The 26,573-nt window shown below is 35.7% G+C and overlaps 1 protein-coding gene across 3 annotated transcripts in view; it reads left to right on the forward strand.

Moving 5' to 3' along the window:
- LOC124369964 (sterol carrier protein 2) overlaps positions 1-24,388 on the forward strand; it is a 55,923-nt gene extending 31,535 nt beyond the window's left edge. For 2 of the 3 annotated variants that reach the window (XM_046828196.1, XM_046828193.1), the window contains 7 exons: positions 7,165-7,358; positions 10,064-10,254; positions 11,550-11,787; positions 11,956-12,211; positions 14,751-14,904; positions 16,273-16,490; positions 22,831-24,388. In XM_046828196.1, the coding sequence (XP_046684152.1) occupies positions 7,165-7,358; positions 10,064-10,254; positions 11,550-11,787; positions 11,956-12,211; positions 14,751-14,904; positions 16,273-16,490; positions 22,831-23,021 (1,442 nt within the window). In that variant the 3' untranslated portion in view covers positions 23,022-24,388. Of the gene's footprint in view, positions 1-7,164; positions 7,359-7,417; positions 7,478-10,063; positions 10,255-11,549; positions 11,788-11,955; positions 12,212-14,750; positions 14,905-16,272; positions 16,491-22,830 lie in introns of those variants that run through there. The other variant, XM_046828194.1, reaches the window with a different exon arrangement.
- Positions 24,389-26,573: the final 2,185 nt, after the last annotated feature.

Raw genomic sequence — 26,573 nt, forward strand, 5'->3', positions numbered from 1 at the left:
TAACTAACTTACTATTTGTAAAAATGCCTCCGTGTTTTGCTGAATCATTAACCATTCTCTCAATAACCTCAAAAACTTTATACAATTTGTCTCACTTTTTATGTTGCTTGCCAATTTATTAATAATAATCTGGTGCTATAAAATTGAACGTTTTAGTATAAAATGTTGAATTAGGTTTTGGAACTTGACATTGATTTGCATTTTCTTAATCTTTAATGTTTAAATATTCTCCTGAACTAAGAATCTTTCCACCAATAAAAAACATTTTTTATTACTTTATATAGAAATAGAGATCTCAGTGGCAAAATCTTTGCCTGTTGAAAACATGGAAAAGACGAACAAAATTTTTCCTTTTTTAAAATCAATCTCACAAATAATTTTTTGCAATGTAACAAGTGGTTTTAAGCTCGTAAAATAAGTTCCTCCCCAGCACATTATCCATACTCTAACCTACTATTAATCAAAGCGAAATATAATGATCTTAAAAACAGCCAATGGACAAATATCTTTCAAAAAATAAAACAAACGCACACTGGTAATTACTTTGTTTTTCAATCTCTCTATATGAGTTTTCCAGTTCAATTCACTATCCAAAAATTATTCCCAAGTATTTCGTTTTTGAAGTTTGGTTAATTTTTGAACACTGAGTGCAGGTTTTTGAATTTCGCAAACAATCAATACATTTGAAAAAACAATATTGCTGCAGTTTAACGTTCTTTCCGCAATGAAAAATTCAATATACATGGTTTTTTCTGTATTTAATACTAACTTATTGTTTAAAAAAACCACCAATTTTAATGAATTTTAAATCCTCATTCATATTATAATTAATTAAGTCCCACGACCCCCCAACATAGCAAAGAGCCAGTGTCGTCAGCAAATGCTGTTACTTTACCCTTAAACGTGCCATTGCATAAGTCATTAATAAATATTATAAACAGGACCGCTCCAAGAACTGATCCCTGTGGGACTCCACAGCATATTTCTCCCATTTGACTTATCTTACCATTTACTTTAACACACTGCTGCTCTTATTTAAGTAACTTTTAAACCAATTCTGAGCTACACCTCTAAAACCACAATTATATAATTTCTTTAGTAGTAAATCATGATCTACCGTATCGAAAGCTTTTTTAATATCCAAAAAAAGTCCCCTCACATTATCTCCTTTATTTATACCTTCATTTATTGATTCCATAAACTTATATAAAGCGAGCTCTGTACTCATACCCAACCTAAATCCAAACTGATTTTCAGAAAAAAAATTTTATTTTGTTTAGGAAAGTTAACATTTTTTTCTTTCATGACCTCTCTATATATATCTTTGAAAATGTTGAAATTAATGAGATACGCCTAAAATTGGAACAATTGCTTGCTGAGCCACTCTTATGTATTGGTATTACTACTGTATTTTTTAACTTTTCTGGAAAAAAAACTCCTGTTTTAAAACTTAAATCTATTAAAAAAGTCAAAACGTCCAAAATTGTGGGATTAAATTTTCTTTAGCATCACTGTATTAATGCCATCCAGACCTGGTGATTTACCATTTTTTTAGAGAATTGATTGCTTTTTCTACATCCCGGCTCAAAACTGCCCTCAGGAATATAGAATTAACTTCATGACACTCAGTAAAGGTATTACTGTAAACCAATGTTTGTGATTGTAGTATCAATAGAATAGTTACCTACCACATCTTTTACTACAGCTAAAAAGTATTTATTAAATTCTTCAGCTACCGCCTCTGAGTCATTTATTATATTACCATTAATATTTAAAGAAACGTGTTTTTGTCGTTTTTCTTTGGCCGGCTATTTCGTTAACAGTATTCCATATTTTTCTCAGATTACTGTTATTTGTACAAAACTTATCAGTATAATAATTAATTTTCGCTAGCTTTATATCTTTCTTTAGTTTATTTCTAAAACGTATGTAATACTGCTTAAACTTATCATCACTAGATCTATACTTAACTTTATTAAATAACTCATTTCTTTTTTTAATACGTCTACATATGTTATTTGTTATCCAAGGCTTAAGTTTTTTGTCAACATTACTGTCACTCCCCAACTTCGAATGTACAGGCAGAAATACAAGTAAAAAGTTGCGCTTCAAAGACATCATAAGCAATTGACGCATCACCTTGTGTTTTTACTATAGACCAGTCTACAGTCTCAAGTAAGCTTATCAGTCTATCATAACAGACCCTAGCGAAGGTGACGCGGGGAGGGGCGGAGGCAGCACAGTCAGCTGACCGGTCCCCCCGCATCCCTCCCATCACACCCCACAACCGTAGGCCCGTCATGTAGTGATCTGTTATCTGTGTCTGCAATACATAAGCTTTACACTCAAATTTTACGTTTACTGGCTAATCTAACAAACACGTGAATCAATGCAAGTCTGAGAAATATTATTTGTTACTCGTGTTGGTTCATTTACTAATTCTAGACCTAAACTTGCCAGCTTTATTTTGTAATTAATCTACATCATAAGTATCCCCACTTAGTATATCCACGTTGTGATCACCAAGTATTAATAAATTTATTGCAGGTTTATTAACACTTTCCCCATTTAAATAACCAAATAATTCGCCAACAAACTGATTTATTGTCGATTGCAATATTCTATAAGTAGCTAAAAGATTAAACTCATTACTTAAAAAACTAAAACTTAATTCTTATTATATCTGCTGACCTAAACTGAGGAATTTCCTGTTCTACTATATTTACACAAATTATCCCTAATAAATAACAGCGATATCCCTAATATATACAGCGATAAGAGAGAGTGAGACACAGCGATAAGAGAGAGCGATACACAGCGATAAGGGAGAGCCATAAGCCGCGATAAGGGAAAACAATGTGCGAGCGCGAAGGAATTCATTCTAAAGCGGTCATTAGTATACCTCAGTAACTAACTGGCTTTTATTGCTTGATAAAACATCGAACATGAGTGTCCCCCATGGTATTTAACATGTAAAATGTCAGCAATATCAAACAATAGCTTCTGTCGGAACAAGAATCAAAATGTTTTAGTTTTATTGTGATTTGTATATCTGACTAGAACAAATTCATTATTATCGGAGGATCCGAGGAGGAAGTCCTCAGTATCGGGTGTTGCAGTATTCGTCTCATGTTGAACGCTGCTCGTCACAGCGCACCCCTCCACAGTCCTGTACTAATTATATCACTCGGTCTAGGAGAAGGGGAACGGATGCGGAAGCCTAGTCGCAGTATACACTCGATTAATAAAGTCTGCTAATTATGTCACGTGCACTCTCCGTGGGTTCTATTCGTTACGTAATCCAATCGTTTATTTTAATTTGTTTGTGAAATATAGGTATAATATTGTTTTAATTAATCTCCCTCGTAACGCATTAGTCTTACTATCCCACGAACGTTACCAACACAAATAATATTATTAGTTTCATATTTAGTTAAGTAACTTAAGATCACAATTTTTTATAAAGTAGTTAAAAGTGCTATTTTCTTATGTTATCGTTTGTCTCGTCGTTAAAATTGTGTACAACTTATCGTTATACGCTTACATTACACATTTTCACAGACCAGTACCCCTCCCCCACCCCTCAGTATTTGGGGTATTAAACTGTAATGTATTTCTGTGGTCGGAGAATCCTTAGATACTTCGATGGTGTTCATGTTCGAATTAATTGTAAAATATTTCCCCCGTTCTTTCCCTTCCCCTTGAGCAAACAAGTCAATCACTGGATGCTAGGGTATGTCACTTACCACCCCGTTCCCCTTGAGCACACAAGTCGGTCGCTGGATGTCAGGGTAATTCATCTCACCCTTACCTTCGCCTCACCTCTTGAGCACGCCAATAAAGAGGCACCACCTGCCTCGAGTAAGCGAGCAATGGAAAGGGAATTCATTGCTAAAGCCCGGTCTTTGACCGTACCGATCAGGTCGGCAAGTCGTGCCTGTTTGTAGCTGTTTCCCTCTTTCGGTTGCCAGTGAACATGTCATCCGTGACATCTGTGGCTAAACTTGTGTCAAATCTTTCATCGTGAATGATCAACATTTCATTTTGGGTACTGATTACACGCATGTCAACTATCAACCCTTTCCTTGAGATAACAATGACTTAACCAAGTATCACTTGTATACTAGTATCATCTTAAAGCAGGGAGGAGATGATGTCCTTCACATGCCCTTGATAACCCAAGCAGCAGTTTGGTATAGTTGTCACTCCAGAAGTCGAGATGCTCGCTAGTTACTTCCAAAGCCACTCATTCGATGGTTGTACCATTTCTCACATACTACTCAAATTATCCGTAGTTGTGACAATAATATTGTGTAATTACATTATTCAGAAAAAGAAGCTTTACACACTCGTGCTTTACTATGACCTTTTCTGTTTATTGTACACAAGCCCTGGACTCGAAAAGTTCGGCCTTGTCCTACATAATGTTTTATCTTATCATGAACCGCCCAGATAGAAAACAGGCTCCTTTATCTGTGAGTTCAATGATATGATTATGCGTGTTGTGCTTTAGAAACAATAACTTATCATCTCCAGGTTTTAATGTATGTCCCGGTTACACAGAAAGTTTCTTTGCGTCACACTTTTGCCCGGAATTAGAAAGAAGAAAAATTCTACTGAATAATGTAATGTATAAATCAAAACTATTCTGATATTTTCTTCAAAATGTTCCGCTGAACTGGTCGCGCCTACCTAAGGGTTTCGTCTCGTTCTTAGGGTCGCGTGAGTTATATACATAAAAAAAAATCATCCTTGAATCAGTACTGGATTTAATTTTTTGCGTTTTAAAATCGAAAAAAAAAAGACATTGACTGAGCTGTATACCAATATCAAAATATTTTATATCCCCGATCTTACTCTAAATACCTCCGCCCTGCCACCGCAGTAGCAACTAAGGTGTATGTGGATCCTCGGTTTCTTAATTAAATTTTCAAATTTGGTCAAAAACCTATGCCGAAGATTTAATTTTTTTCTAAATCTTAATCTTAACCCTGAAACAGTTTCATACAACATTCTACATCACAGACTAAATAAGTTGTCAGTGTTCTGTATCGTAAACTACTACTACTGTAACAATAAGCTATTACAGCGTTATCAGTGAAACTACCTGAGTCGAACGTCTTATCGCTATAAAGATAATTGGATTGGAAATAGTCAGCCGGGCTTGGAACTGCAAGCAGTCGCAGTTCCAGGAAGCGTCCACGTGATCTGTACACCTGCGTTACTAATTAACGCATTTTGGTTACCACAACCAGGTGCTTACGATTCAAGAATGGAGAATGGTGAATGCACGCAGTTCCAAGGCTGCAAACGTGTTGTAAGCATTTGACGGTCTTTGACCCACAAATCTAGTCATTCATAACTTGTTAACGCTGATTAGAGCTTACGGGTTAGGGCACATTCAACAGAAAATTTAGAAATGGTTTTGTCAAATTTGCCAGTGAGGTTCTCTTTATAATTATCTTTTTATGGTTATTTTTTAAATTTCAGACCTTCAATAATTAAAGTGTTGTGTCTATTTGTGGCTGGGTTACATTTTGTAAAATTTTAAAGTGTTAGCCTTATAACATACATTATCTGAAGGCAGAACAAATATTTAAAAAAGATTATCAGCCAATAAGGATTTTATAAGCATTTAAGTTAGTAATTTTGCGCTATTTCATAGTTAGGCTTATACACTTTAACCGTTTGCTATGGATCTGATATAAACATGTCCCAAATTAGTTCTATAAATTCCTCGCAGAATAATAAAACATACATTTCCGTTTTATTAGACAAAGGTAGGAAAAAATTTTGAAATTAAAAAAGAATTAAGCCAACCAAAATTCGATCGCATCACCTAAATTGCTACAGTATGATCAGTAATTACTTTTAACTACAGCACTCAAATATAACATTCTTTAATTTTTTAAGATTGTGTAAAGCTGCTGCCTTAAAATGCAGTAACCCGCTGTTTCACCCTATTAGGGGTTTCAGTCCGTTAGCCCCTCTCCCCTTTGGATTAGCCCTTGTCACTATTCATCTTGTCTGTAAGTATTAATAAAAGATGTCTAACCCCACCGTCGGTCACCCGGCGTTTGACATTATTGGCTTAGTCAGGTCTCAGTTGGACAGAACAGCTGATCTGGCTTTGTCACCGATCGGTCGATGAACTGGCGCACAACCTTGGTCTGTCTTGTTATCAGCTGCTTACATTCTGTCTTTTTATTTCCCCTCGTTTAATTTAGATCAAATTTAGGATAGTAGTAAGTATAGTGTAGACTGTAGTGAAATAGCAAATTTCACCATTAGTATACACAGGTGGCTTTTTTCCTGTGTACAGTGGTATGAAAATCTGGCTTAACTAATAATGCTAAATTAACACAGCTGCAACAATGCCTTGTTTTGAACTGAATTGTATCAATTAAGTAAATTATCAGGTGATAGTTTTCCATAGCTTTTTACGTTGCTTCTTCTCCAAACAAAGCATGAAAGTGAACATTAACAAGGGACACTCAGCTGATAGTTTTCTCTTGGTTTTTGTTTCTAGATGTTCTCGAAACAAAGCATGCAAGTGAATAGTAGCAAGGGGCAATCAGCTGATAGTTTTCTCTTGGTTTTATGTTGTTTTTAGATGTTCTCGAAACAAAGCATGCAAGTGAATAGTAGCAAGGGGCAATCAGCTAATTACCATTTTTAATGGATTAATTAACATTTTTTATGGGCTGACATTTCTACACAAACACTTCAATTATGCAATCACATTTATTTAATGATTTGTATTACCGTGTATTAGGTAATCTAATTAATAAAAAACTAGGGTATCAATTGACAGTACTGTTTATAAGATATTAAAAAAAAACCTATGATTATCAAAATTATGTAGCATAATTATCTTCCTATGATAATAAAGCCATTCTCACTTAGAAAATCGTTTTCTTATGACAACATTTGGAAATCAATTTAAATTTGGAATTTAACAATTGTTTAACAATTTTTAACACTTTGATGAAATGAAACACAATAACTGCTCATGGCGAAGCAATAGTTGGTTCATTCTTCTTTTGTAAATTATAGAAGATAGTCCACTAATAAAGGTAACAAAACAGTTACTAATTATTTTTACCTTATATACAAATAATTTCTTATACAACTCTTGGAACTAAACCAAATGTATATCGGCAGGTGACTCAGCATCTGGACAGCGAGCACTGTACGAGGCGGGTATCATGAATATTCCAATCTTCAATGTGAACAACAACTGCTCAACTGGGTCTTCAGCACTGATGCTGGCCAAACAAATCATACAGTCGGGTAATGCCAGCTGTGTGCTTGCCCTGGGATTCGAGAAGATGGAGAGAGGCTCTCTGTCGTCCAAGGTAATGTGATGTTTGTCTTGTTTTCCAATACTGTTTGTGACAGGATTGAGTCGAGCAATGCCAGTTGTGTGCTATCTCTGGGTTTCGAGAAGATGGAGAGAGGCTCTCTGTCGTCCAAGGTAGTGTGACGTTTGTCTTGTTTTCCAATACTATGTAAATGGGATAGAGTCTAGGAATGCCAGCTATGTGCTATCCCTGGGATTCGAGAAGATGGGGAGAGGCTCCCTGTCGTTCAAGGTACTGTGACGTTTGTCTTGTTGTCCAATACTATCTTAAAGGGATAGAGTCGAGCAATGCCAGCTGTGTGCTATCCACAGGATTCGAGAAGATGGAGAGAGGCTCCCTGTCGTTGAAGGTACTGTGACGTTTGTCTTGTTGTCCAATACTATCTTAACGGGATAGAGTCGAGCAATGCCAGCTGTGTGCTATCCCCAGGATTCGAGAAGATGGAGAGAGGCTCCCTGTCGTTCAAGGTACTGTGACGTTTGTCTTGTTGTCCAATACTATCTTAACGGGATAGAGTCGAGCAATGCCAGCTGTGTGCTATCCCCAGGATTCGAGAAGATGGAGAGAGGCTCCCTGTCGTTCAAGGTACTGTGACGTTTGTCTTGTTGTCCAATACTATCTTAACGGGATAGAGTCGAGCAATGCCAGCTGTGTGCTATCCCCAGGATTCGAGAAGATGGAGAGAGGCTCCCTGTCGTTCAAGGTACTGTGACGTTTGTCTTGTTGTCCAATACTATCTTAACGGGATAGAGTCGAGCAATGCCAGCTGTGTGCTATCCCCAGGATTCGAGAAGATGGAGAGAGGCTCCCTGTCGTTCAAGGTACTGTGACGTTTGTCTTGTTGTCCAATACTATCTTAACGGGATAGAGTCGAGCAATGCCAGCTGTGTGCTATCCCCAGGATTCGAGAAGATGGAGAGAGGCTCCCTGTCGTTCAAGGTACTGTGACGTTTGTCTTGTTGTCCAATACTATCTTAACGGGATAGAGTCGAGCAATGCCAGCTGTGTGCTATCCCCAGGATTCGAGAAGATGGAGAGAGGCTCCCTGTCGTTCAAGGTACTGTGACGTTTGTCTTGTTGTCCAATACTATCTTAACGGGATAGAGTCGAGCAATGCCAGCTGTGTGCTATCCCCAGGATTCGAGAAGATGGAGAGAGGCTCCCTGTCGTTCAAGGTACTGTGACGTTTGTCTTGTTGTCCAATACTATCTTAACGGGATAGAGTCGAGCAATGCCAGCTGTGTGCTATCCAATACTAGAATCCAATACTAGGATTCGAGAAGAATGGAGAGAGGCTCCCTGTCGTTCAAGGTACTGTGACGTTTGTCTTGTTGTCCAATACTATCTTAATGGGATAGAGTCGAGCAATGCCAGCTGTGTGCTATCCCCAGGATTCGAGAAGATGGAGAGAGGCTCCCTGTCGTTCAAGGTACTGTGACGTTTGTCTTGTTGTCCAATACTATCTTAACGGGATAGAGTCGAGCAATGCCAGCTGTGTGCTATCCCCAGGATTCGAGAAGATGGAGAGAGGCTCCCTGTCGTTCAAGGTACTGTGACGTTTGTCTTGTTGTCCAATACTATCTTAACGGGATAGAGTCGAGCAATGCCAGCTGTGTGCTATCCCCAGGATTCGAGAAGATGGAGAGAGGCTCCCTGTCGTTCAAGGTACTGTGACGTTTGTCTTGTTGTCCAATACTATCTTAACGGGATAGAGTCGAGCAATGCCACTGTGTGCTATCCCCAGGATTCGAGGCTCCCTGTCGTTCAAGGTACTGTGACGTTTGTCTTGTTGTCCAATACTATCTTAACGGGATAGAGTCGAGCAATGCCAGATGTGTGCTATCCCCAGGATTCGAGAAGATGGAGAGAGGCTCCCTTTCGTCCAAGGTAGTGTGACGTTTGTCTTGTTTTCCAATACTATGTAAATGGGATAGAGTCGGGTAATGCCAGCTGTGTGCTATCCCCAGGATTCGAGAAGATGGAGAGAGGCTCCCTTTCGTCCAAGGTAGGCCTAGTGTGACGTTTTTCTTGTTTTCCAATACTATCTTAACGGGATGGAGTTAACTTTAGTTCTAATATTTAGATAAAAGTAAACTAGGATCAAGCATTTGAAAATAAAAGTACAGGACAAACCAGTTATAACTATTAAAATCCTCAACATAAACTCTCTGGAAAGGATTTAACAATAAATTTTAAGTTGAAAAAAAGGAAATCTATTCAGTGGTATACTTTTTCTATGTGTTATATTATAATTTGTTCCCCATTACATAAAATGTTAACAAACTTACTTTCTTTATACTGACTACTGTCTTTTGATGTGTTTCCTTATTACCAGAAATTTTTTCAAAGTTTTACATTGGTTTGTAGTTGGATACCCGTGGTTTCTATTCGATTTGTATAAAAAAACTTTTTTTTCGTAAAATTTTTATACAGGCATAGTTTATCGGATTTTTAACCACAAATTTTAGTAAACCTACCTTTAAAATAGCCTTTAAAAATCTGTAAAAACACAACCTTGCATGTATAAATAAATTGGTAAAAATTGGTTTAACAATTGTGTTGGAATGTAAAAATTGTGGAATTGGTGCTAGTGGTGTCAGATTTTCGAATATTAAGGATTATTGAATGCTGGATTACAAAAGTTTTATGTATTTAACTGAGTTTGATATTGAAAACTAAATTTCTTCTGTGGCTTTCAGTTTGACGACAGAACCAATCCTATGGATAAACATGTGCAGAAAATGGTGGATCTAGTGGGCTTGGACGCTGCACCTCTCACAGCTCAGTTGTTCGGCAACGCAGGGATCGAACATATGGCACGTTTCGGAACCACTCCCCAACACATGGCTAAAATCGCATATAAGAACCATAAACATTCTGTGAACAACCCGTGAGTACACATTATTTTTTTAAATTAATTGAACCGTTTTTTTATAAGCACATACATGTATTTTACAGGTAAAACTATTTTATCTGTGTCTAATTTATAGTGAGGTAATGATAAAAGTTGTGAGAGCTTTTGTATCCTGGTATAGTTTAAACCCGTGTGATGAACCCTAATTTGTACCAAAGTTCAAAGTAAAATTTATTGCTCTATAAAGGTTCTTTCCTGAAAGTGAACTTCTTTAGATCTAGAATTCTCCATGCTTAATTATTTTATCTGTGGCAAATGTTGTATGTTACAACAAATTGTATGACAAATTTAAAACAGTCTGTGGGGAGGCTGCCACTACAACAAGACAGAGTTTTGATTTATATTTATTTGGTTTTTTAAATTGATTTCTAAATATCTCAAAACAGTTATGGGACATTGTGTCACTTCCATATAATGACACCATTCTAATCTCAAAGATTGTAATATTGTCTATTGTTATGTTCTAAACTATATGTTATATTAAACTATATATGTTGCTGAATTGTATGCAATGATTTGTTTGCTTGTGGAACTGAAACACAGTAAAAACTTACTTATTCGTTCTAACATGATGCCAGCCAGACATGGAATTGTAACATGATGGTCTTTATTTGACAAATGCATTGCAAATATTGCGTTTTATGTTTTGAAGGCACTATGAAAACATTGAATACTGCGCTAGAACTGCTTCCAGTGAAATTTTAAAATGTATCACAAAGTAAACAAATGGTTATCCTATTTTAAAGCTGTAAAACTAACCTACTGTACTGGATATTTTTAGCTGAGAATGGTTTTTGTTGTTTATATAAGATAAACACAGTTCAAAAGGGTAGGCTATAAATAAAATGTTATTTTAAGACAATATATGAAACATCCAGAAATAAAAAATAAAAAAAATATTTATCATATTATATAAGAATACAACACACTACAGCACTGATATTTCTTTACCAATGTAATTGTTAGAAAATTAGTGCAGGTGAAGTTGTTGGAAGGAAAAACACCTCAAAGTTATGAAACATTTTATTGTTTGTCACCAGCCCAGATATCGAAGGTACCACTTATTACGGTGCACAATGACAGTTTTTACTATACTTTTACTATACTATACATAATTGAGTGTCTGTGGTTTGAGTTTGGAGGTACTCTCGGTTTCAGAAATAATCTCTAAATACTTCTATAGATTCATAATGAATTTTCATAATGAAAGTTGTGGTTGACAGTACTTTCAGTCTTAAGAGTTCTCTCTACACACAGTTTTGTGGTTGCAGGTACTCTCAATTCCAGGAAGAGTACTCTATGGATATGATCCTCCAATCACCAAGAGTGTTTGGTCCCCTCACCAAGTTGCAGTGTTGTCCGACATCTGATGGGTCAGCAGCTGCCATACTAGCCAATGAGGAGTTCGTTATTCAACATGGACTCCAAGCAAATGCTGTGCTCATTGTGGGAATGGAGATGTGCTCAGATCTACCAACCACTTTCAGCTCCAACAGCCTCATGAACTTGGTTAGTATTTTTTGACTTAATTAAATTTTAATTTTATGCTTAACGTTTTGTCTCTGAGTCCTTAGCGATGTGTCAGAAGACATAACATGTCCGTATTTGTGGGTTTCATCACACATTGCATATGGGTAAACTAAGTGTTAATTACTAATGGATGAATTTGTTTGACAGGTGGGCTACGATATGACACGTTGTGCAGCTCAGAAGCTGTTCAGCAAAACCAATTATAGGCCGGCAGATGTGGATGTCATAGAACTGCATGATTGCTTCTCGGCCAACGAAATGATAACTTATGAGGCTCTAGGACTCTGTCCCCCTGGCCGGGCTGGGGAATTCATTGACAGTGGTAACAACACCTACGGTGGGCGTCACGTGGTGAACCCCAGCGGTGGACTGATATCCAAGGGTCATCCACTCGGAGCTACAGGTAAAGCTGGCAGTACACTATGAAATAAATGCCTTCAAACAGTTCACCTTTTAACTATCATCAAAATCTTCCAGTTCACACCACATTGAAACTTGTACAATTTACTTCTTGCATTATCGAATTTGATCTTTTGGCAGATAAGTTTAAGATTCTACTTGGAGGAGTAGGGAGTAGGTTTCGAGTTTGGATGTCATAAGTAGTTGTATTTTGTACGTATCAAAGTTGCAGTTAACATTTTGAAAGAAATACAGGGTCTCCGTAAAAGGATGCCTGGATTTTGAACGGCCCTTACTTAAAAATTATTCAAAACAACAAAACGTCAAATTGAAATAAAAGTTACATTTTCTATGTAGCATAAGAGGAAACGTTAACCTTGGCATGCGCAGCAAAGTTGTGCGGTTGCAATCGTGTTATCGCGACTGATACGTCTGGTGCCAGTCGCAAGTACGATGTTTACAGTGCAACAGAAGGCACAGTGTGTTCTGTGGTGCGCAGAATTAAAATCGATTGTTAGTGTGCAGCATCAGTTTCGAGTATCAATGTCAAAATTCACCAGATGATAAAGCAATTGGTTGATGGTGTAACCACTTTTGTGGCACAGGAAGTGTGTTGAAGACATGCAACTGGCATTTTTATAAGCATGAAGACTTCATCAGACAATCAATTATTTTGGGCAAGTTTTGATGCAAGATTGTCAAAATTTCTTCGATTATGATATCACTTGTTTTTGGCCAGCCAGTTAACTATTTCCTGTATTCCCGGAGACCCTGTATAGATGGAAACATATGGGAGACTATCAAAAAGTATGTGTAGTGTATTTGATGTTTAAAGTTTTTCAGAATTGATGAAGGTACCAAATATTTCGCTAAGTACTACTGTGCAGGGTAGAAACACATTAAGCATATCCCCTACTAGAAATGTGTAATACATTTCAGTAAAGCCCATTGCTGATGTTTTCTGTGGCGATTGCGTCTAGTCTTGATAAAGCTTTGTTTAAAAAGAGATTCTCTTGCTTTTTGTTTTTTGTTTTTGTTGCCATATTGGATTTCATGAAACTTGATGCAGTGAAACTTTTGCTTCCTGCTTGGTAAAACAGTTGAAATTGTTGTGATGTATAAGACAAACAGCTGTGAAAGATTTAAAGATCATAACAGCTGTTTATGAACTATGAGGTTTTTAAGTAATAAAACACTGACAGGCACTAAAATAAGATGTAGGCCCATATTTGTATGTTTATTTAATTTATTTATTACTTTGCTAAATGTGTAGCTTCCCAATTTTGAAATACCCCGTATGTGTTGGTATTGTAGTTATCCAGGGTTATACAAGTATTAGAAATAGTAAATTATATAATTATTATATTTTTTGTTATATTCAGATTTATGAGATTTACTGTCTGTTAGAATTTTAACCCCAGCCATTTTTCCATGGACTTGCCAGAAAGCCCATGGCGATAAGGGGCCGTAGTGCAGAATTGAGGGAAAATACATCTAGTTTTCTTATTTTTGAAGATAATTTTTAGGTTTTTGTTTTAAATTGTTCACAAATAAGTGTACTCTTAGATGTAATAGTTAAAAAAGTACTTTTACAGAATGATTTGTTTTTTTTAGCGTATATATACTTAAATAAAATTTTAGTTTTTTTTATTTTTTATAGTTTGGACATACATAAAGGGTAGAAAAAAAATTGTAGCCCCTGAAAAATGAAGCAATTTTGTTGTACACATATTTCTTACTACACACACAAAATTTGAAGAACTTTCCTTGATAAATGCAGGAGATATATCCAATTAATTGTATTGCTGCATAAGCACTTCTTCATATATTTCCACATACACGTCAGTAGAAGTATACAGATATGTATACTTGTTTTTGCACTTTTGAAATAATAATAATTGTAAAATAACACAAACTAATTGTAATGGTTTTTAAGACTAAAACTTGTTTAATTTTTCAAAAAATTAAAAGAAATAATATTTACAATATATACATTTGTATATAAACAACTCAATTCATTGTCTTCAAAAATAGCACATTCACCACTAATAATAGTGTTTATCAAAGTGTTTTCACTCACTGGTAACTTTTCTCTACGACGTTTACTCATGTTTTTTTTACTAATAATATAATAAATCACACGAAAAACAACCGCTTTCAACCAAACTAATTGAGGTTATAAGTCAGCATACAAAAACAATGCAACTGAAGTCATCTGACAGCTGACATCGACAAATAAACTACGCTCAACGACAACGAAATACGATGCCAATTGGAAGGTTTATTGTTTTTGCATGCAGCCCGTTTCTTCACCGACTACTATACCGAAACTGATGGCATTTGGACATATTATTAGCCAGCTACATTAAATTCTCGAGACGCCCGGTATATCGGACGTTAGGCATTTTAGCTAGACCACCTCTGTCCGATATATCGGACGCCGGGGCTAAAAGGGTTAACACAAACATGTTGTTATTCTTAGTTGTCAGCTATTCAGAGTTCATACTTACATTGCTCATATTAATGTTGGTACAATGTTGTAGGGATCGCACAATGTGCCGAGTTGTGCTGGCAGCTGCGAGGACTGGCTGGGAGGCGACAAGTACCCGGAGCTTCCTTAGCTCTGCAGCACAACATAGGACTGGGCGGTGCCGTCGTTGTCGCTCTTTACCAGAAGGCCTTCCCAGGACCTCAAATGTAATACTGCAGTAAATTTTGTGTTTGTGAATCTTAACCCTTTTAATGCCAACGTCTGATTTTACCAGACGTCAAAGGTGTCTGAAAAGTGCCGTCTAATTTTACCGGACGTTCGGGAAAAAAATGACAAAAAATCAAGAACTTTATATTTTAAAACTAATATCATATTAAATTGTTCATGAAGAACTGTTCTTATCAAAATAAATTGTTATAGTACACTTCGGATTAATTGACCTGAACGAAAATCAATCTAGAACTCATATATACAAATTTTTGTTGACATGGCTACCGAGAACAATGTGACATTAGTTTCTTAAATGTTGTATAATATTGTTGAATTTTATTGGAGAAATGATATACATTTTTCTAGATTTACAGACAATTGAATACCCTTTCCATTGATATGGACAAAGAAAAGGATAATTTCTTTGGTAATGATAATTAGGTTAAAAAATGAAATTTAAAAAAATTCTTGAATGTTTTGACGTAATTCCATTTTTGATATTCCTAAATTTAAATTTATGGTAACTTTGTTATTTTATGTTAATTAGGCAGAGTTTTCAGAGAAAAATTACAAAAAAGTATGTCGATAGCTTATTAAATAATCAATCTGTGAATTTTTTACTGAAACCTTGCAAAATCCCTTCAAAAAGGGGTGGCACTTTTAGGTACACCCACTAGAAAAATACCTGGCACTTCTCAGTACACCCACTCAATAAATACTTGGCACTCAAAGGGTGAAATTAGGAATGATTTAAACAAATGTAATTTACGTGTTATTGAAGGTAAATGATTTCCGTTATTCTTTTCAAATTGGTGGTATTTTTTTATCAGATTAATCTCAAAATAATCGTATAAAATAAAGTACAACCTCATTAATCTAGATAAATTAGACTGGAAGTGATCCAAATAAATGAAAATCCAAGTAAGTGGAAATGGTAATAAAAATTGAAGATATGTACATTGTGTGATTTAATTTATTATTACAGGTTAATATCATTCACCACATTCTCTTTTCATGTGAAAAAAGTTCCAATTTTTTAAAATTAATTTTGCTGAGTTGTACGGAGGAAAGATCTAGAAAATAAATCCCCTAAATGTCAAAACTGAACTAAATTTATGAATAATTAGTTTGACTTTCAGGATATACATCCTAAACTATGCTAATCAAAAGTAATAGTACAAATTAACAATTTATGCTAAATATAATAGCAATTATGTAGATATTTAGTGTTGTCTTCCATTAAAATGAAAATCAGGGTACTTTTTTTTGTAATCGTTATTTTTATGTCCATCGTACTATATTTTTTATCTAAAATGTCAATAAGTATATCAGGCAAAATTAACATGCATTGTTTTGCACTATAGTGGACACTACTTAACCGGTGTTGTTGAGGATCCTTCGGTCTTCAAGGCCACTCCCCTTTTCGCCGTGCTTGAGGGAGCCATGAAGGATGACAAGGAGAACCTCATTGAGAAAGTACGAGGCATCTACTGCTTCAAGGTGAAAAACTCTGCAGGGAATGAGGGGATGTGGATCATCAATGCCAAGGTTGGCAAAGGCAAAGTGGAATACAACGGAAAAGGTAATATAACATATTCAGTGTAATATTAAGTGTAACTGTAAAAGAAGAGTAAGCACAACCATAGGTTTTGTCTTGTTCAAAACTTATGTGTTTTTAAAGAATAATTGTTCTGGTGTGTCAATTAAAAGTTATACTAGGGTCAGCAGGTTCTCAATTAAAGCTTCCTGTAACATATGTGAATCACCCAGCAAGGATCACTTCTGGCTAGTTTATACCTTCCAGTTGAACCCACCACTGGGCACAGCAAAAACCGATGTGTCACTTCAATCTGGGCAACCTTATGGATGTCCAGGAGCGGCACTTCATTAACCGCAAATGTTGAGATTCTGTGGTTCGTGGGTAATTTGATAGGTCTAGTCTAATGCGAGAGATGACTGTTGGAGTTGGTGGGGTTTGTTCCCTAACCTCAGAGGTTCTTGTTAACCTCAACAACGGTGTGCCACCCCCTGCCTACTTTGATTGGAGAGGCTGGTTCAGAGCTGGCCTCCCCTTCTTCCGGGGAGACATGACTTTGAGATGTAGTGCCCTAATTTTTCCTCATGGATCTTGATAGGAGGCGGCCCCTACTACCTAACCTTACCCATCCTGAATATCCTATCATTCCGGAAGCAGCGCAAAGGTTCTTATAGGACTAAGTGCAATTTATAAGCTTCTTGTCCTAATAGAAAAAAAAACATATGTGAATTCAAACACATTTCAGCATTTCACATTCCTTTTTTTATGATTTTGGATTTAAATTAATATTGAAGTTATCAAGCTTGCTGCAACCCCAGATTATTTGGTAAATTGTAAGCTCTGGAATCGGTGTTGTGTTTGCTTTTTAGTTAGTCATTGAAGGCTATTGATTGTTAACTGAGCTCCTTTTTATTATTCAGTGAACTCTTCGTTCAATACTGTTTGTGTAGTTACCTACTTGACCAAAAATCTTTAAATTAGTTTTTTTACACGGATGTTGCATTACGTGTTTTGAGATATAATTCTCACTGTCAGCTTTAAAAATTTGTTGTCAGTGTTTTATAAAAATTAAACTTGAATATTTAGCATCCAATACAAAAATAAATTCAATAAATAAATCAGCAGTGCAATAACTAGTGTACCGAACAGATTCATAGTAGGCCTACTGGGCACGTAAAACAACGAGCCTGGACTAATCAGGCAGCTGCGAGACACTTGTTTTATTCATTAAGTTTGTGTGTGTGTGTTTCCGTTAAATGTTAGTTTGTATCATGTTTTTAACTTTCGTAGACCTTTTGAACTCCTGACGGTGAGACTCTCATCTCACAACATATAATATGACATTATTAAAAAAATCAGTGTGACGAGGTAAGGTACCATATTTTTATTTATTATTATAGTTTCGTGGCTATAACAAACATGCATTTCAATCCTCCATACGGCCATAAAATATGTTGTATTGCATGTACTATACATTCACTATTGTGCTGCCAAACAGTTCAGAGTAACCTCAGCCAGGTCTAGTTTTTGCAGTTTTTCCTAATTAGTAAAACGGATTCTTCTTGATGTAAGTTTTCTCAGATTCTCGTTACATACCACTAAGAAGTGTCAGAATTGAAATCCAAGAATTGATGCGTCACTAAGATAACTTTTTTATATGTAATATTAGTATGGGAATCTAATAAGAAGAGCTGAAATATATCTCCCATCACCGATTCTAAACAAGCACTCTATACCGCAGCCTGCCCATCCCCCAGACCCCGAGTTCCCCTAAATAAAAATAGAATTGAATTGAATTGAATCATAGTTTTATTTCCAGAAAATATTTACATGTGTGCAAATTTACTATTAAATTTATATTGTCTTGTTACTATACTAGTTAAATGTTTACATAACAACATTATACATAAAAATATTATACACATCAAATTTAAAGTGCCTAGGAAATGGGCCTACATGGGCGGAAAAGGCTGTGCGTAGGCTCGAGTTGCTTCCCTGGAGATTTTGGACGAATTTAATCTGGTGATTAATTATCATATTATAACATCAATACACGCATACGCATACACACACACACACACGTGCGCGCGCGCGTATCCTCATAATATGGTATTGAAATTTATCAGCGTAAATACTACAAAATAGTTTAAAGGAAATATTTAAAGAGAAGAAAAAAAAAGAAAATTAAGGAGTTAAGGAGTTATTTAAACAAAATAATTTAGTTCATGGTGATTTTTACCATTCATGATAAAATATGATATATATATATATATATATATATATATATATATATATATATAAAAATACTTAATGTTAGAAGACCACCGGGTTCGTCTATTGGCACAGGGTTTTCTTGTCTCCACTCTGCAAGCACTGGCTGAACTTTGCAGGAACGGCACGGGGAAAGGAAAGCTTATCAGCTGTTTTGCGTAACTGGACTGCCAGCCTACCATACTATATTTGTTAGAAGTACAAGTTTGCTGTGGCAGGCATTTTTAAATTCCAAGCTGACCGCCACAAGTTGAACTGGAAAGTAAAACACCAGTCAGAGGCGAACCCTCCTGGGGAACAGTTTTTTTTTTTTTTTTTTTTTTTTTTTTTTTTTTTTTTTTTTTTTTTTTTATCTCTTAGGACAAGAAGCTTATAAATTCCACTTAGTCCTGTTAGGACCTTTGCGCTGCTTCCGGAGTGACAGGATATTCAGGATGGGTAAGGTTAGGGAGTAGGGGCCGCCTCCTATCGAGATCCATGAGGAAGAATTAGGGCACTACATCTCAAAGTCATCCCGGAAGAAGGGAGGCCAGCTGTGAACCAGCCTCTCCAGTCAAAGTAGGCAGGGGGTGGCACACCCTTGTTGAGGTTAACAAGAGCCTCTGAGGTAAGGGAACAAACCCCACCAACTCCAACAGCCATCCTCCACAGTAGGCTAGACCTATCGAATTGCCCATGAATCCCAGAATCTCAACATTTGCGGTTAGTGATGTGCCGCTACTGGACATCCATAAGGTTGCCCAGATTGAAGTGGCACATCGGTTTTTGCTGTGCCCAGTGGTGGGTTCAACTGGTAGGTATAAACCAGCCAGAAGTGATCCCTGCTGGGTGAACAGTTTTGGTTTGCTCATTACATAACTTATGGAGTATGTTCTTGGGGTATTCAAACTGTGGAGATGTTAGTTTACTCAAACATCCTTACCGTGTGATTAGGCTCACCAACCGTGTGGGTGTTGAAGTATTTAAAGGTTGTTGAAGTACTATGTGTGTGTTTAGTGGGCCACTTTCGCTTGTGTGAGTGTGATGGGTGTTTGTGACAACATCTGGGTTCATTTGTCTTGTCTGAACTTAAGCTGTTGTCAAGTATGATAGCATTTTTCTTTTATTTTTAATGGTAGTCCATTTGCGCATTCTGTAGGTTTTAAGTCAATGTTTGCATATTAAGTTAGCTGGGAAAATAGGGTAGATTTCGATCCTCAAAATGTAGGGTTATACATTTTGTAACATAGCGAACAAAATCATGTTATACTATCAATCCTAGGTAACTGTTGTAAACACAGGAGAGTTAAACACGCAGGAATTTAAAACTTCCTGCTGGAGACGATATACACTCCTTTTGGTCCTCTAGACCTTATTGGCTAATTCAGTGATTCAGAGATGTTGATGATGCTTCTTTAAACATTGATGGTTACATTCACTATAAAAAAGTATGAAATTTCTATTCTGTATAGAATTCTCATGCTTGACTAGATTTTCCATCATTAACCCTGCAGCGGTCGCACCTAAAAAGTTTTGTTACTGGTCGCACTAACGTATTACGCAGTAACATATGTTTATATTAAATATTAATAGCAAAACTGTAACTCCTTACCTTCATATACAGGTGTTTGGTTCTTATAAAATGCACATGGCTAAATTTAAAAATATATATTTATACACGCACTACATTTTGAAAGAAAAAAGAGCTGACAGCAACTGTCGCACTCTGTTAGATACACCAGGTATATATTTTTGTTACAATATGATAATTTACTATGGGGTCACTTATTTTTGCAATCACAATAAAAAGGTCATTAAGACACTGGATCGAGATCTTAAAGTGTCTCAGACTCGTGGTCATTCTTAACTTTTCTTTACCAGAGCCTGTAGCCCAAACTTCAATCAAATTTTGCCTGTTAAAATGGTTAACTCCAAGAAGATAAAGGAGGCCAATACGTGCTTTCAATTCAATCATTTCCGTGGGCTTTGCATCACGGACTCGTCCAAACTTATCCCGAGTACTCTCAATGTACTGGATTGTGAACCTAAAAATTGATTGAAGATTGGCTCTATAAAAAATAAGTACCATTTTAGGAAATTATCTCTTCCACATTTAGCAACCTATAAACCTTCATTTGGATTTACATGTTGAGGCTGGGATAATGGCTGTTGTGGCTGAAGCAACAGGGCTGTTGTTCATCAGACCTACCTTCTTCTTCAGTAACAGGAACATTATGTTCTTCTTGAACATCTTCATCACCACTCTGTTCACTTTCAGAGCACTCACTGCATTCTTCTACGCTTTCTTCACTGTCAGTGTCAGATTCGTTTAGATTTACACTATTACCTTCACTAATGTCATTGGACAATATCTCATTCAAATGCGTAATGTCTTCTTCAAGCTCAAAAACAAAATTAGAACGGTTACTAGCCATAACACACCATTAAAATATGAAAAACTACACTAATAAACCTTTAAAAGTCGCACTGTATCTGTTAGGTATAAAGGCCTTACATTATCACGTGTTAACTCATCAAAACTACATTCATTACTGAAGCATAGGTGGATATGAGGGTAACTTGCATGCAGGTCGACATGGCTGGTAAGTGGGGATGAAAAAAAAATTGTGGCAATATTTCACTCCCTGGTATCTAATAGATATGGTGCCCACTTGGGGGGGGGGAATCAAGTAGTAACTTTTTATTGTCTAAAATTTTCAATAGGCTAAAACCATCACTGTGTCGTTTTTATTGTATTCAGTTCCATTCGGTATTGGTCCGCTAGTTTTTGTGTATTAGTTTTACACATTGACGGCAACAGACGTGTAATATTACACCATGGTTTTATCACTATCCTGTTTACAATATTATTGTTCAAGTAAGTTTGGATTGTGAGTATTTTTCTGATGAAAGTGAAGACTGTCGTCTGCCTAAAGCACTTGAAGAAGAAATGTTTGGTATTCTGCAAATAGCCTTCTGATAAATGAAAATAAAACTGGTAATATTATATTCACCCTTAAAAACCTTGGGTTAATGATAGTTTATTCAAACCTGTAAAACTACTTGGCTTCCATCTAGATAGAAAATTGTGTTTGAATGTACATATTGATAATCTCTGTGAAATATTATCTAGAGTACTTTGTAAACTTAGAAACACTTATAATGACATACAACAGCTTATTCCATAGCCACTTGTGTTATGGCGTTGGCTGTGGGGTAATTCCAGTACAGCAAAAAACGTTTTAATTTGGCGGCAGAAAAAAGCAATTAGAATATTAGCTGGATTATCGTATGAAGAGTCTTGCAGACAACATTTTTCTAGGCTTAAAATTATGACCTTTGCATATACTTATATTTTCTATAACACAATATATTTAAAAGAAAATGAACATAGATTTGAAACACAATGTACACTCAATAAGTACGATACCAGATCAAAATATAATCTAAGAACTCATATATGGCTAGACACATATTACAAAAGCCATAACTACCAGCAATTAAAACTATTTAATAGGCTTCCTATTTTTATTAGATCTTTACCTTTAAAAGAATTTAAATCAAACATGTCACTATCTTCTGAATTAAGCTTAAGGAATTCAGGCTTAAGCTTAAGGAATTTTACAATTTTGAGTAGTATATGAAATGTGATATGCTGTGGATAAGAATAATAAGGATACTTCATCATTTTATTATATTTATTTTAAATTTTAGATTTGAATTACGTCTCGGTGTGTTCTTGATGTTTTATTTATTTCAGTACATTTAAGTATTTAGTATAATAGATATGACTGGAAACTAGTATATGTTTATACAATATCACTTGAATCAAGGTAAACCATTGTTACTTTGACGAAGTCTATTGTAATCTTTGGACTACTTAATCGCCAACAAAACTTCTGATTTCTGTCCATGAACTATGAATAGCCTTGTAATTGGTATAAACTGGCTTTGTTTTCCATGGAGAATTGTAGTCCATGTGCTATGAAAACTTCTTGGACTGATTTTGTTCCAGATAAATGAGATGTCATATTTATAACACATGATTAATGTGACGTTCTTATCTTTCACAAGCACTGGGAAAACGTAGTCCATGTACTGTGAAAATCTCTTGACCAGACTAATTTTGTTCCAGATAAACCAGATGTCACATTCATAATGAATGATGAAGATGTGACTGACCTGATCTCGGGGAAACTAAACCCACAGAAAGCCTTCTTTCAAGGCAAGATCAAGATCCAAGGGAACATGGGGCTAGCCCTGAAACTGACTGAACTTCAGAAGAGGGCATCTAGTAGGATTGAGGAACTTCGAGCCAAGCTTTAAATGTGTCTCATATAACTTGTTATAGACATTCCATTTTATTTTCCTGTTTGTTTTGTTATAATTTGATTTAGTTTATACGTCGTTATTTGAAATACTTTGTGGTGCAGTAATGTGATTGATACGTCATAAATGTTATTTTTGTTTCAATTTTAACTATCTTGTATATAGCAAGCCTAGGCCAAATAAATAACTTGTTTACAAAAAATGTCCTAAATATCAGTATATGTAATGAGAACAAATTAACAGACTTATGTTTTTAGGGGTTTGTATTAAAAGTGCTACAATTAATGCACAATTTTTTGCTCAAAGTTTAAGATATTTTTTTGTAAATAATGTATTTCCTGATGCGATAACTAAAGTAATACAGTTCCAGCGTTTCCTAAAGATAAATCTAAAAACAGTTGTAGTTGAGATACAGCAGTTTTACCTATACTTCTACAGGACTACCAACAATTTTCAGTACTGCCTATCTTCCTAGTTAGGAATAACAAACCATTCTGTATTATGAATTTGATTGTTTATGTTCGTTTTACTTATGTTTGTTTTACTTAGAAATTCATGAATTACTTGTAAACTCTTGTTCCGTCTATCTCTATGTTACTTTAGGCTTTTTGTGTGTTTTAAAATACCCCATGTGCAATATCAGTGTAACATCTTTTACCTTGGCAGCATTTAGGCATTGTGACGTGTGGTGTTCCATACAATGAATTTAGTTTTTAAGTGTCTATGGAACTGATATAGTTATGTTTATATTTTAATTGTCAATCCTTAAGCTGGTGTCCCAGTATCAAAGAATGGGCTTTTTACATTGAGTACATGAAATATTTAATTCAATCTGGCTTGGATTAAATTTCTCTTTAAATCGTTGTTACTTTTGTTGACCACTAAAAATAATTATCAACATTCCATTTTAATTTGGTTTCTGACCTGGCATTAATATGTAGAATGGCTTAACCTAGTATTAACAGTAGGAACTTAACAATATGCCCAACAACTCATCTGTTAAGTTAGTGAAATGACTATCAGCTTGAGGATATCTAGAAACTGGCCAGTCATTTCAGCCTGAAAGCCAATAAGTAAAATTTGTGTTAAGTTTATATTTAATGGTGAGTCTAAAGATGTTAAGTACAGTCAAATATTTCAGTGTTTCAAAAGAAACATTTCACATCTAGGTAAAGGCTTCTGTGATACATTGTTGTGTCTTAATAAGTGTCCACGAATTATATCTACAAAGGGAATGTATGACAAGAACATGTGACTCCTTCTGTATGATAATATATGTAAATTTTATATTTTTCTAGATGTGGTCCTACTTGTGTTTATGTAGGTAAAGGCTAATATTGTTAATAAAGTTGTGTTATTTCCAACTAGTGTCTATTTTCTCCTTGATATACGCTAAAAATGAAGCTCCTATAGTAAGAAACTTTATTTATGAATTAATATAAAAACCTTTCACAGTGAGTATGACATTCGCTGGTATTCTTTGCATTTGAGGCATCCGAGCCATGAGCTGTCCTGCAAAGTGCAAAAACCTCCCATATAACCAACAATATTGGCTGACTCAGGTCATAAATAATATTGCACTGGAGTCAAGTGTGACATCCGCTAGTGTTCTTTGTGTTTGGGGCTAGGATGCTCAATTTGAGCTGTCCTGTAAAGTGTAAAAACTTTCATATAACCAACAAGAATGTATGGCTCAGGCCATGAATAATATAGCACTGCACTGGAGTCAAAGTCAAATGTGACATCTACTTGTATTCTTTTGCGTTTGAGGGCTAGGATGCTTGACTTGTGGTGTCCCGCAAAGTGTTAAAAACCTTTAGTGTAACCAACCAGATTGTATGATTTGGATCATAATAATATTGCACTGGAGTCAAGTGTGACATCTACTTGTATTCTTTTGCGTTTGAGGCTAGGGTGCTCGATGTGCCATCCTGCAAACGATAAAATCTGTCATTTGTGTACATGACATTGCACCAGTTATTGTGCAGGGTTCGGGGAGTAACCTACTTAGTGTGCATACGAGTATGCATTTTACTTGTGATATTACAAGTGTTTAATTTTGTTGTTTTTAGCAGTAGTACAGTAGTTTGTAGACTAATAATTTGTTGTGTACGATATTACATTATTGGCTGCTGATACCAAACATCTTGGCCGATTTCAATTTTTTTTTACCAAAATACAGCATTTTTTATGAGCCTCAATTTGAGATGTCACAAGGTATTAGTTGCCATTTCAAAACTTTGGCTTTGGGTCCGGGGGGGGGGGTCATGGGGGACTGACATTTTGAAAATATTTTTTTGTTCCCCCAATTAGTACTTTACTGTTACTGCCGTTAACAGAATTTTGATATCTGAACTATAAGTCTTTAATACAAGATTGGTTTTCAAATGAACACCCTGTATAATTTCAATAAACATTGAATCACAAAAAGCACTTACTCCGCCGGGACTCGAACCCGGATCTCACTTGCCAGGTGAGTGTGCTACCACTACACCACAGAGCCCTTACTTTTTACGATTAAGTTATTTTGTATTTGGCCGTATCTGTTACATATGCGTTTAAATAACCCAACTAACATATGATCAGAAGACCTAATACCTGTCAAACGACTTTTATTTACATTAATTAAATTTGTATAGGTGGCAATAGCCGAATTTAATTTCAATAAATATTGAATCACAGAAAGTACTTACTCCGGCGGGACTCGAACCCGGATTTCTCCATTGTCGGGTGAGTGTGCTACCACTACACCACAGAGCCCAATCTGCAGTATATATATATACACACCAGGTGTCCCACGAAGAGGTTTTAAACGTTTTATTTTATATTACATGCTCATTTATGCAACGAACATTTTCAAAACACTACACAATTCATTAAATAGTTTTTAAAAATATTCTGTTAAATCTTCAGCTCTCTAGCAATTGTTGAAACTAAATGGTGGCATTTTGAAAAACTATACTTTAAAAACAGTATTTTTGGTGTTGTAAAATTATTTATTATCATATTCTTGAGAAATAAAGCGTTTCAATCAGAAAATTAGAACATAGCTTATTAAAAAACCTACAATTATAGTCCACAATTATTCAAACTGTAATCCATCCACAGCGACACATTGATAACAGCACTTAACAAATGATTCATAAGCTGTTACAAAGACATTTGCAGTTTCCGGAGAAGTTTCAATTGATTGTTTTCATTTCTCATCATTATTGAAGCTACGAGTATAAACTTGTTCCTTTAAGTAACCCCATAGAAAAAAATCACTTCCACGACCAATCCAACGGCCATGAAGGTTGTCATTTAGTAATCGCTTGACAGGATTTGTGAAATGATCTTGCTGGAAGATTGCTTGATCCATTTCTGGAACCGTAAAATCAGGCAAGACTTGTCCATTTAAAACCTGTTCATACCTATTCCCAGTCATTGTACTGTCTGAAATGTCGTAAGATAGCACCCCATTACAACTGATAGCCCCTTTTTGATTTGAGTAGAGTCTGTTAAAGAATGTGTGGATTACCGGTGTTGTAATGATTACAATTATGCCTA

The sequence above is a fragment of the Homalodisca vitripennis genome, chromosome X (genome assembly GCF_021130785.1).
Source record: "Homalodisca vitripennis isolate AUS2020 chromosome X, UT_GWSS_2.1, whole genome shotgun sequence".
Classification (NCBI taxonomy): Eukaryota; Metazoa; Arthropoda; class Insecta; order Hemiptera; family Cicadellidae; genus Homalodisca; species Homalodisca vitripennis.